Source organism: Chrysemys picta, chromosome 24 (genome assembly GCF_011386835.1).
Source record: "Chrysemys picta bellii isolate R12L10 chromosome 24, ASM1138683v2, whole genome shotgun sequence".
NCBI lineage: Eukaryota > Metazoa > Chordata > Testudines > Emydidae > Chrysemys > Chrysemys picta.
Window position 1 is genome coordinate 216,293 of NC_088814.1, and position 13,587 is coordinate 229,879.

The 13,587-nt window shown below is 41.0% G+C and overlaps 1 protein-coding gene across 1 annotated transcript in view; it reads left to right on the forward strand.

Moving 5' to 3' along the window:
* The window catches only part of DUSP3 (dual specificity phosphatase 3), a 23,963-nt gene extending 17,931 nt beyond the window's left edge, over window positions 1-6,032 (forward strand). Inside the window, exons 3-4 of the mRNA XM_065577435.1 lie at window positions 300-2,392; window positions 2,605-6,032. Of these exons, the coding sequence (XP_065433507.1) occupies window positions 300-505 (206 nt within the window). The 3' untranslated portion in view covers window positions 506-2,392; window positions 2,605-6,032. The remainder of the gene's footprint in view (window positions 1-299; window positions 2,393-2,604) is intronic.
* The last annotated feature ends 7,555 nt before the right edge of the window (window positions 6,033-13,587 follow it).

The following is a 13,587-nucleotide window of genomic DNA, read 5'->3' on the forward strand; positions in this document are numbered from 1 at the left end:
CTTACCAAATGGAAGGAGTCCAATTCTTCTCTCTTTGGAAACAAATATGATATTTTCTGCTTTAATTTGTACAGGTATTTATTATGTGTCATTGTTTTGCAGTCTGCTGGATGATGGCGTGGCTGCTAACAGAGACACAGTACCTGTCTTCTAGCTGAGACCATTCAAAATTCAGTCATTGGGCTGCTGAAGGACCAATGTTACTCTGTTCATTCATTCTTCCATCAAAGGTGTTTCTGTAGTGCTTCCCACGATAGTCTGTTATAATCTGTTGTTTTCTGTATGTTCTCCCTGTACAGGCCGGGTGTTTGTGCACTGCCGCGAAGGCTACAGCCGCTCCCCGACACTGGTCATTGCTTATCTGATGCTTCGCCAGAACATGAATGTCAAGTCCGCAGTGAGCGCTGTCCGGCAGAAGCGGGAGATTGGGCCCAATGATGGCTTCCTGAAGCAGCTCTGCCAACTCAATGAGAGATTAGTGAAGGAGGGCAAACTGAAGCCCTAAACAGAGGAGCTGCATTTTCTCAGAGGGGCTCTCCGGACTGTCAAAGGGTGCACGTTAGGTGCTTTAGATACCCAAATTTAAACTGCTAGGCTAGGTCATGCGGTGTGACGGAGGCAGAGTCCCTTCTTGTCTAGTGAAAGTATCTTCCCACATGTCTGGGTCTGTCCTTTAAAACAGCACAAAGCTCCATCACTCCTAGGAGTTGTTGCACTAAAGGAAGCTCTTTAGAGGGATAATTCCAACACCGTATCAGCTGTCATCACGTGTTTGTTTCAGAGCCCACTGGAGGTCCCATGACATACGTGCTTTGCATTGACTTTGGATGTCATTTATTTAAGCTTCATGTTCTTGAATCCCATCAGTGCAGCTCAGCCGCATGGGTGCCCAAGAGCAGAAACGCGCCTCCCTTCACTTGCTTTTAATTGAAGTACTGTATTTTTAAAAGTGTATCTCACACACTCACAGGTGCCTAAAGTCTGAGTGTAGGAGCTTGCAAAGATAGAGAAGTATATATGCAAATACACAGATGCACTCACCCCTATTAGTGTGTATAGCTTTGTGTGTGGTATGGATATATACAATACAATATACATACAGGGCTTGAGTGTGGCAGTAAAGCCATCCAGAGTCTGATATTAATACAAGTACCCTTGTAAATAGAGTTTGTGTATCTGTTGTTTGTGTTTATTATTAAGTAGAAACAAAAATGCTGTATTTTTTCATCTTAAAATTCAGAGAGAAAAGTAAAATATAGAGAGCCAGTATCAAAGGAAAGAATCGAAAGTGAGGAGCAGAGAATGGGAGTGCTTAGGTATGTTGATACTTGGTGTGGTATAAGAACCTGAACAGAAGACACACACCTTGTGAACTGGCTGCTCATGAGGGATTTTAGTGAATTTCAGGTTCTTTTTTCTTTAACCTCACTATTATTTATATTGACCCTGGAAAGCTTGAACCTGAAATCTTTCTCCTCACTGAAATCTTTTCCCTTCAAGAAGCACACACACTGATTGCTTATTGTAAGATGCCCATTGTGAGGGACAGCACATTCTGGCTTGAAATAGGATTGCACTGTTTATGTTTAAACAGAAATGAGACCCTGTTGTCCATCACATGGGCATGGCAAACATTTACTTCCAAGTGGTTGATATCTTTGGCCTCTCTTAGACGCTGCCCCATTGAGTCACTGCAGTATCTGGAGTGGGAGCTGCTTCGTTTACAGTTTGTATGTTGGCTGAGTGTGCAAACATAACTTTAAAGGCTAGCAAAGTGCTGTACATGTGCTCAGGGCCTCCCCGGTGCACCCCCAGAGTTGTTGGTAATGCTGTCAGAACCCTGCATATACTTGTTCAGTTTTTCTGTGTGATTTTATGTATTTAAAGGATAACATTTTAACAAAAAAAGCTCTTGTATTATTGATGCACACAGTGCCCAGCACTAGGTTGTTCTTTTTGTGTATTCGATTTTTTTTTAACTGTGTCTCATTTCCTGATCTATTTTTATTTTAATATTTCTTACACTTAGTTTGGTTTCAAGAAAGTTGTGGGTTGGGTCACTCGTCCTATGACTCCATATGTGACTTCTTTAGTCAAAAACAGGGCTTGCTTCAGTTTCTTTGCATAGGATAGGGATAGCCAAACAAATAGTCCAGCTAGCCCCGTACCCTGTCTCTGTCAGCAGCTAGAACCAGATGCTTCCACAGAAAAATGGCCTCAATGGATAATTATGGAAGAATCAGCACATGGAATTCAGTACATACTTACCCTGTCTACTGAATCCTGTGCATTTAGTGATTGGCATTTGTCCTGAAGCAGGAGGGTTTACATCCTTTATAGAATTTTATCATATCTAACGCATTTGGGGATACTTTTCACTATCAGTATAAATGTCTGATTTTTAAAAAAACCTCAGAGGGGTAGCCGTGTTAGTCTGAATCTGTAAAAAGCAACAGAGGGTCCTGTGGCACCTTTGAGACTAACAGAAGTACTGGGAGCATAAGCTTTCGTGGGTAAGAACCTCACTTGCATCTGAAGAAGTGAGGTTCTTACCCACGAAAGCTTATGCTCCCAGTACTTCTGTTAGTCTCAAAGGTGCCACAGGACCCTCTGTTGCTTTTTAAAAAAACCTGACTTTCATATATTGTGGTAGTGAGTGTCACAGGTTAATTATGTTTGTGTAAAAGTCTTTCCTGTTGATCAGATTTTTAAATCTATTGCCTTTAATTTCCTTGGTTGCCCATTTTTCTGGTATTATGAAAGATGGTGAAAAGGAGCACCTGCCTTATCTTTTCTTCATTACTCATTCTCCATTTTGCATAATACAATCTTGTTTACAGATAAAGCTGTTTTTCTACTTCTATTGATGGAATAGAGCTTTTATCTCTTTACCTACATCAGTGTATTGCAAATATGAATCCAAATAATATAGAAAATATGTACACACACACACACACACTCTTTGGCTTTAATTTGGCATTTAGAAGGTAGGGCTCCAACCCAATGAGTGATCTAAAAATAAATTATTATTAGGCATTAGATTTTTTTATTCCACAGATGCTCCTAGATTGATCTGTTTAGTTAGTGGGACTGTGATCAGAAACATCCAGGAAGGATCTCAGTGTTTTTTGTTGGAATAGTAGAGTCCATCTGCTTTGTGGTGATGATAGGATTTGCACAGCTCTGTATTGTGTTATTGAACCACCTAAAAGCAGGTGGAGAAATTGCTGCTCGCTATTGGCATATGACTAAAATGAACTGGAAATCAAGAAAGATAAGAAAAATATGGAGATATTTTTCATCTGTTTATAGGACCTTTTCAGAGTTCATTTGCAATGATGTAACATCACTAACTTCAGTGGCATAACATCTGATTTACCCCAGTGTCAGTGAGATCAGAACCAGGTCTTCAGTGTTCAAACTTGGCAGATCTGGTGTCTATTGAGGATGAATAGCAGATGCCTGTGGGAAATGAATTAACCCAAAAGCAAGCTCTGAAACATTATATCCTATAGTGAGTTACTGAGTAGTTTGAGTCATACATGAAACTGATTCCTTGTTTCCTATCCATTCTCTTTGTTCTGCTCATACTCTTGAAAAGTATAGTTAGAGTATAACTTGTGATGTCACGTGCTCCTCCAGTCTTTCATCTGTTCTTTCAGTTTAAGTCCTTTAATGTTGCACAGTATTCTGCAGATTGCAGCTGTCTGAGAAGAGCTCTTAGTTCTAAATTTAATTCCATAATCATGTTATGCTTCTCAGTGCATCTCTTTGACTGTAGGTGCCAGATCTTATTGAAAGGAAAAAAAAAAAAAGAGAGATTTCGTCCATCATAAGATGAAATTGACAAAGTACCAAAAAATAATGTGCATTTTTACTGAAACTGGAGTGGAGCTGCCCACTGCTGCTGTGGGGGGAGGGATAGCTCAGTGGTTTGAGCATTGGCCTGCTAAACCCAGAGTTGTGAGCTCAATCCTTGAGGGGGCCATTTAGGGATCTGGGGCAAAATCAGGACTTGGTCCTGCTAGTGAAGGCAGGGGGCTGGACTCAATGACATTTCAAGGTCCCTTCCAGTTCTATGAGACAGGTATATCTCCATATATTATTTTATTATTACTGGCGTGACCATTGAGAAATATTTTTAAGCACAGAAGAATAGGTAAGTAGGAACCTGGTGCAGTACCAGTGATTAAACTGTTTTAGCTGTAACCAAGAATGCCTCTTCTGGATTTGCTGATAAAAGTTTTATCTCTAAATAACAGCACTTTGCTTTTTGTCAGAGTAGATCCAGTTAGAGCTTTGGAGAAGATATATTTCTCTTTAGGATACAAACCTGTCACAGAGCAAGTAAATCTACCATGCCAGACCCAATACAACAAGAAAAAAAGCAATTGCTTTTTGCTTTGCAGGAATGTTTTGGGTTTGTTTGATTGTTTACTAAAAAAGCAACTCCAGTAGGTAATGAGTCCTCTAAAATATCATTGTTGTTTGCAGACACTGTTCTCATGCTTCAGACTGAACCAAAAATGTCCCAGCCATTTCACTACTACAGGGGCAGGGTTTATAATTTAGAGAAGAGTATGATGTTTGGGACTTTGCTTTAATATTCACAAACCTTTTTGTACTTTTTTGTTGTCATCATCTTTTGTCCATGCAACTAAGACACAGTTGTTTACAACAGAACTGCAACAGTTCTGCATGTCACACTACAGCAACACATAGTACAGCCAGAAATTCGTTCATGAATGGGTGCCATTGCAACTGCATACGGTGAACAAGTGGTTTCCTGTAAATGGCAAACATTTTGCAAAACTAGTTCAGAGTTTGAGAGGTAGGATCTGAATGCAGAACTAGTAGCCAGTAACTACTGTGTTCCAGTTCCATTTTGACTCATTGTATGACACTGGGCTGGTCACCTTTCTCCTATAAAATGGAAACAATACTTACCTACCTCACAGGGATGTTGAGGATTAATTAATGGTTAGAAAGTGCTTTGAAGATTAAAAGCACTATATAAATGCTGAGTATTATGTAATCTTTGACTTGAAAATCTTCTGTCACATGTATGTTTCTTCTGACAAGAAGGAATCATTGCAATAGATGTGAGAGTGGCAATGCTTTATAGTTATTTAAATATTTACAATGAACTCTCCCTTGTCAGGGCCAGTTAAAATCCCTGATGCAGGAGTGAGTACAAACAGCAGGAATTTTACTTTCTCCAGTTTTATTAAAATTAGTTTTACTAGTTTGACTGTGCTCAAATAATTTTGTTATTGCATCCATGTCATGGGCTCTGCCAATGTGTAAAACTGAAAATATGGAAGTTACCATCCAGGTCTGTTCTGTGTTTATTATTGGAAATTGGTAACCTCCTGTTCTGAGATATCCCAAACCTAAACATAAATGGGCAGCTTCCCCCTACAGTGTTTTCTATGGGAATTTGGAATTGAAAGTCTAAAATGTAACTTTGAAGCTTAGTACAACCCACACACTTTAAAAAGAAATCCAGATCTATACCTATAGATCTACGTATATGGCACTGATCTATACAAACACAACCTGCACTGGCTTTCTGTTAAAAATCTCAGCTCTCTGTTTCCATCCACTGGGATTAGCAATTTTACAGGTTTGTCAACGAGCCATTCTTATCTCCTTTGATGTACACTTTAAGGCTCCTGTACTACTGGAGTTGGAAAAAAGGGTTACAGCTAAACAGCTTTCTGTACAGGATACTAGAGAGGAAAATGTACAGGGCACAAAGTTATTTACTGAGCAGGTTCTTTTCCTTTATCTTGGTTGGAAGGTTGGAGCTCCTGGTGTTCAGTAAGAGGAGTTTTATTCCATTAGGTGGAGATCACTCCAATTAGAAAAATCAAATATACAATGCTCATGTTTTGTGATGTGACAAAATAAATTACCAGAGTTAAATTGTTTGTTTTGTACAGTGTGTTGTGGTGTTTTGCAAAAAAAACCCAAATATGTTTTAGCAATGTGCAATAAAGTATGTATGGTGCAGTTGGCATGATGAACGTTAAGGTGTAATCTGCATGGAATTGCAGCAGTTCTCAAAGGGAATGTCACAGATGGCCATAATTACAGCAAATAAGAGGAGCTTCCTCACACCTGAAGAGAGATTCTCAATAGAATATGGCTTCTATGGCCATTAAGAGAACACTCAAACACTTTGCACAGTTACCTGGGTTCTGTGTACACACAGTCTGGGTTCGGTCCCCACAAGTTACCTGCTGCTTATGGGCACATTCTGTACAAATGCAGAAGGGCAGAAAAGGGAAGGATTTGTCCTAAACACAAAATGAAATTTTTTTTTTAAATAAAAAAATAGATCATTTTGGAGATGCTGGAGCAGCCCTGATTTGCAGTTATCTGTTAAAGCTCCCTCAACGTCCCCTTGTTGCAGTCTGGGCAGAAATGTTCTCTCCAGGAATCAACTGTTCAAATATAAGACTTTTAAAAATTTCATTACAAGCCTCCCACCTTGCTGAAAAGCCACAGCCTTTGGGACTGAGCGTAGTGTGTCCTGCTAGTGTCTCAAATTATGCCAGTTGCTATAAGATGTCAGCACCTGTCAATTGCAATTAAATGTTTCAAAGTTAATTACCCAAATCCACATCAATTGTCGCTTACATTTTCAAAACACTGAACAATATTCTACTTTATTAAACACAAAGTCAGTGTTTAGGCACTGCTAAGATGTTTATAATTTCATGAAAAGGGGACTCCCTCTATCTGCCCCCTTTTCTGTGATGAGCCAGTCCTTTTCTTCCATCTGAGATGCTGGCCACAAATAATGCTTTCCAAGTAGTTCTTGTTACATTATGTGCTGTAACTACCACTTAACAAAAATCAAAGGAGAAAAAATACAGCTGAGCTGATATGGATTTTTGAGAGCTGAATTGCAGTGAGCTGATTTTCAGAGGCACTGAGCACCTCCAGCTGCCACTGACTTCATAAAAATACTGAGCACCCTTAATCTCAGAAGAGTAGGCCATGCCTCTTTAAGTGGGTACGTGTGCTGGCAGCTGAGTTTTTGCACATAGTTTATTAAGACTGTGAATAGCAACACCAAGAGTGTTAATGGACAGTATTGATATCTTCTGCAGCACCGGATTTAGGCTTTGCTTCTACTGGAGGAAAGGGAAGAGAGAACCTGAAAAATGAGACTTTGCCCACCAAGCAGATTAAACTGCAGAACTTCAAGCAGCTGGATGGGGCTGGGTTGTGCATTTGGGTTAACCATTTGAGATATTTTATTCTGCAAGACTAAGCATTGTCTCATTGCTGTCGTGGTTTAAATCTACACTGAGAATACACCTGTGGGCACCTCACAGCCGGTGTAGAAAGCGCTCAATGTAAGCAGTGGTTTCCCTTGGTGTTACTATAGAAATCCCCCAAGTAAATAAAATCTACAAATCTTACCCCCCCCCCAAAAGTGTTTTTTTTTCTTTTTTGTGTGTGTGTGAGAAAGCGAGAAGAGAGAACCAAGGATGGAACATTTTTGTGGCACAGGGAGCCCTTTCATGGAGTTGCTATAACCCCTTCCCTCACTGTTGAATCTCACCTGTGTCATGACATCTTGTTTAGGGCCTTGGCTTGCTCATTTCTTACTCCTCCCACAAATCCTGTCTCCTCACTGCTTGCAATTCAGAAATGATCTCTCAAAGTTGTATCCATAATGGCTGAACAAACAGTCTCTCTCTCCTGGCTATCACAGCTGTATGCAGATAGATGTGGGATAATTAATAATGCATATTTATTCTGTTTGGAAGAACAATGGCAAAAGTGATGAGCACAGAACTCCCATGGATGTTACTCTGTGACCTCTTTTAGCCCTGAGTGCTTCAAGCCATCCCCCATTAATGAAACCATTTCCCAGAAGCAGACACATTTTATGTCATCAAGTTTTTCCCATTCCTAACCACAAGGGCAAATCCCCTGCTGTTTTGATTCTTAGTGTTTCCAGAACACTGCATGAATGGGTGCTATCTCAGGGCTTAAGTGGTGCATTGGACCTGTGCACATGGGTGAATTTCACTCTGAATCTTTTATGGAAATGAACATTGACAAGCAATAATCTTTGAAATGCTGTTGCTTGTGCGGTGTATTGAGTCTACCCTCTGTGAGCTAGAAGCCACTAGTAGGTGACATGATTGCAAACACTTTAGCAGGTCTGACTTTCATCTAGCATGGGACATTGGCGGCACATTGTGGGAGAACTGACAGGCACAGCAGACTATTGTAGATCGCTTAGCACTGATGCATATTCTTCCTACCACCAACATTTATGGATATTTCTCTAAACACAGAGCGCAACCTTTTCTTGTGTGTCTGATTTGTTTGTGTGTGTGGGCACGCGCCACTGCCTTGCCTTGGGGTGAATTGAGAGGGAGTAAGGTAATGTTTTTTTCAAACAGCAGACCCCAGTTAGTGTTATGAGGTGGCTGTCTATTGTAGTGGAGATGCCTTAGCCTTAGACCAAGATTTATCTTATTTGGCATATCCACACCAAGAAAAAGAGTTTTGAGTGCACTGCAATATTAGCACAAGACACAAATCCAGGCAACAAGAATTCTAATCTGCTTCTCCTTTTCCCCATTCTTAGAAAAGAAACATTTACTGGATTTCTTTTTTCAGATCAATACGGCCCCAAAACCCAGGGTGCATTAAATGTCAATTATCTGTACAGGGATATGGAGAATTCACTTTACTATGAGAGAAATCAATGACTTAAGTAACTATGGATTGGGTTTTTGATGTTTCATTGAAGAATTTAATTGAAAGTGATTGATGTTTGATGGCATTACATAATCTTTTAGCCAATCACAATGAGTTTGTCTATTTCCTCTCAGTGAGATTATTCCTGATTTATGGACATAACATTCACTGTCTCTACTGTCTTACACCTTTAGGTTGTTCCCATGTTGTGCCACCATCTATAGCTCTGTTTTTCTTTCAATCACTGGAGTTACATGGATGTAAATGAGGGCAAAGTTTGGCCCTTATTGTGGAAGTAGGCTCTTGACTTGACTTACTCATGTATCTAAACTCATTCCATTTAGGATTGCCCATTGCAATTCAGTCTGTTCCACCATATAGTTAGCTGTGCCACACCTGAAGAAGAGCTCTGTATAAGCTCAAAAGTGTGTCTCTTTAAAGTTGAGCCAATAAAAGACAGTACCTCATCCACATTGTCTCATTGCAATTTAAGTTGGTTGCACAGAGAATTATTTTAATTAGCTAGGATGGCTCTCTTTTGACAGAGGAATAAAGGTTGCATAGTGACACGTTCAAGAATCACGATAGTGAGGTTTCAAAGGATTTGGCAACAGCTATTCCCTTCCAAAACATGAAATTATTTTTGAAATGTACATGGCAAAATCAGACACAGCAGACGATTGTCAGATGGAGAATTGGCTATATAGCAAGTACCCCTATCTTAAAGAATAATGAGCAGCTAAGAAAGACTGCACAAACTGAAGGAATAATGGACCCCATTAACAAAGATGATTAGTAATCATAAAATTTTATTTCTATAGCATCAATTTACCCAAGCATCCTCCTATGTACACTACTCTAAAACAAATATAGCATACATGGCTAAAGCCCTATGGGTTTGCAATACCAAACATTACATCGGCAAAGATTTAATGCACCTCTTCCAGAGAATATGCCACAGTTTTAGTGGGTACAACACTGGCAAAATGAAACAATCCTTGTCAAGAGCACAGTGGTTACACCAATATATCTGTTCTAATTTTAGTTTTAAATGCAGCAGCTCTGTATTGCCTGTAAATTGTTAGATTTTATTTAGCTATAATTCTTGAATGAGCAGCAATTGACTCAAGTGCTTATTCTTTCTAACAATTCAAATACCTGAGGAACATCCTGTACCTATGGGCTTATTGTGAAAGGGAACAAACGGGTGAGTAAGGATTTGTTTGTAATCCCATTACTCTGTGGGAGCTAGCCCTGCAACGCCCACCAGATGGTGCTATAACCCTATCATTCTTCACCAGGTGGCGCCATAATTCCATCCCTTGTCACCAGATGATGCTGTTGTATGAATCTGTTATATTTTACCCTGCTATAAAGACAATCTACTTTGGCACGCTTGCCCAGTGACGCTTCCAATGAACACACTTAAAAGCCTCTTTTTAAAGCTAGTCTTGGTTCCAGGACATGTAGCTATTGACATAGTTTGAGGTTCCTTTGTTGTGCTGAATGTACTATGAGGTGGGACACTCCCCACCTCAAAGTTACCATCACACTCACAGTGATGCCTGCCCTGATCGCCTCCAGACTGTCCCCGTCATGCAGCATCCCCAGGGGCTCCTACAGCGGAAAGTTGGAGTTTTTCTAATGGGTGCTATGTAGCATGACTCTCTTCTGGTTGCAGGAGTGAAAGGCCCAGTGTCTGAACTGAGAGATTAATTAAAGAGAAGGGGCAGAGATGTCCTAGTAGGAAGCTAGGGAGTCTCTCCTCTAGGATGACCAGACAGCAAGTGTGAAAAATCGGGACGGGAATGAGGGGTAATAGATGCCTAAATAAGACAAAGCCACAAATATTGGGACTGTCCCTATAAAATCGGGACAGCTGATCACTCTAATCTCCTACCTACAGCCCCTCCCTTCTGCTGGGATGTTTTGAAAATACAAGTGCAAGTCATTGGGTGCAGCCTGATGCATTCAAAAGGCAATACATTGCAGTTCGGCAGAAGCTTTCTGAACCAGAAATAAAAGCTGCCCCAGCAGGTTGGTTTAGCTGCATCCACAGAGGTGCAAAGAACGGCTCAAGAAGCCGGGAAATTCTGCCCCTTGATCTTCTGTGGAATTGAAAGCCTGGACAGCTTGTAAATTGTGAGCCATAATTCACTGCAGAGCTCAAACGCACACATAGCCAGAATGCCTGCCCTCGCCCAGGTATTTCTCCCGCTCCAACGGTTCCACTGAGCACCAGATGTTTCACATGACAGGCTTGCTTTCAGAAGCTATTTTTACATGTGTGTGCCTGCATAATGCAGCACTGGGCCTCTAGACAACAGCATCAGGGACCTCGGGATAACAGAGAATGTGGTGGTAGGTCTAGACAGCAGCACCCGGAAACCCAGGGAATGGAATGCCAGTTTGTTTGTACCATCACACATATCCCCTATGGCTGAGTTAGCAGGGCTGCTCTTTCAGCTCACAGAGTAGAGAGTTGTAGTGCTGAAGATGGTTCTCTTGTATACTTAATACTGCCCTTTAGTATGTATGCATTATGATACAGTCTACTGACAGGCAGAGTCACAACCTATCCTTTTCAGAGACCCACCCTGCTTCATTTGGTGTGCAGGATGAACAGTGGATGAGGCTGGATCCCAGAGCACACCTGTTTCACTCATTGCAGAAGCCAGATGATGTGAATGGACTGAGGTAAGGGGCTGCCAAAAGAGGCAGGTTTGCTTGTAGTTAAGGCACTAGACTCAAGACTGGGATTTAGGCTCTTTTCCTGCCTCATCCAGAGATGCTGAGCCCTTGGGCAAGTTGTTTAAGCCAAAGTTTTCAAGTGTGGTCTCTGATTTTGGATGTCCCAATTTTTGCTTTATTCCTCCCAGGACCCCAACGAGCAAAGCAGATAAACATTAGCACAACACTTTTAAACATATTTCTTCCTTCAGTTACACATATATGAGAAAAGAAAGTTTTGTGCTTTGTGCATCCCTAAGAGTAGGTTCCTTAAACGTGATGTTTGTACTAAAGATCTGACATTGACAATGATAGTACCATCCTGTGAAATATTCTCTGTGCAGACACTTTGCCATGCTACATGCTATCAGGCAGGCAACCTCATTCTATAGAAATGTGCAATTCTGGAGACAGTTAAATAGAGTGGTGAGTGTGTGGAAACTCCTCCGTGATTATCAGTATTAACTCTCTTTGGGGTTCTGCACACTTCCTGCCCAGTCCATCCATCTTCTGTGCATGCTGCCACGACTGGGATCCAATCAGAGCGCCTAAGCCAAGTATAGGTGGACTGGGTTAGTACTCGGGTCAGAGACGTCCTGGGGACTGCTGAAAGTATGGCTGGGAATTAACTAAGTGGCACTCTTTCCTCTAAGTAGATACTGAATTAGTGTCCCAGCCTGGGGCTATAGGGCACTTTGCTGCTGAAGGTGGCAGTTTTCAGATGAAATATGAAGCCAAAATTTTGCTCTCGCACGGCTCATTCAAAAAATCACATGGTTCTTTTGGCAAGAGTAGGCTGTTATGTAGAATGTATCTTGCCATGGCCCCAGAGTTATGTCTAATCTAGTGTGTAACATGGCTGGGCAGTGCACTCAAACATGAGAATGGCTAGACTGGGTCAGACCAATGATCCATCTAGCCCTGTATCCGGTCTTCAGACAATGGCTGGTGCCAGATGCTTCAGAGGGAATGAACAGAACAGAGTAATTTATCGAGTGATCCATCTCCTGTCCTCCACTCACAGTTTCTGGCAGTCAGTGGTTTAGGGACTCCTGGAACATGGGGTTGTGTCCTGGGTCAACTTGGCTAATAGCCACTGATGCACCTATCCATGCATTTACCTGATTCTTTTGCAACATTCCAGTCTAGTGATGGTAGATGAAGTAACTCATCACACAGTGTGTCTGCAGTGCTTTGGGATCCTTCAGAACTCAATGGGCTATACAAATGGGAGGTATTATGATGTCTAAAGTAAGTTGTAGCCAACTTGTCTGTTGTGCAGAATCCATCTGCACCTGCACGTCTACAAACTGCATTGTCCTGAAGAAAAATGATTTCTGGAAAAACACCTGCCTTTGAAATGGCTCAGTGCTTGGAGTGGATGTGAAACTCAGGGTTTAGCAGTCATTGCTTTGAATATTAGAGAAAGTTATTAATGAAAGTGAATCAGAGCAGATTGTGTGTTTATAGAGGGAAAGGAAACAATAGTGCAGGAATGTTTATGTAACCATCCAAATAGAATTGGTTGGCGACACTTCTTATCAATGAATGGTTTTCTGATAAACTCTGCACAAAAAGTTTCATGCATGAAGGAAACAAGGAAAACTATGTGGCATCCTTCCACATAAATAGAAGGGAAACAGAGAGGTGGTGGAAGGGGGAAGGAGATATTAAGGAAGAGTGATTACATGCAACATCAGAAACTACTGCTCTTAGATTCTCAATGGGATAGTTGGGAAGGGAAGATTCTCTGAGTGAGACTTGTAAAACTGCATAACTTTGGGTGAGAAAAAGATTAAAGAGATATTTCCACAATATATGGCAGGTGCCACTGAATCAGAAATGGACCATCATGTACCAGGGGCACATTGTTTAAAACCCATCCACCTTATTACCACGGTGAAACCTGAACTATACACATACATATGTGTGAGTGTGTGTGTCCTTTCCAATTCATTCTGTCATGACTCCATTCCTTTCAGTGAGGTTACACCAGGGATGAATTTGTCCCAAATATTTGATGTATTAACTTCAGCAACACCTGTTTTCCTTGTTAGGCTAGTAGGACTGTCAGAATGGAATTCATGTCTTAAGTGATGCGTCCTAAGTAGGTAGGGAGAGACA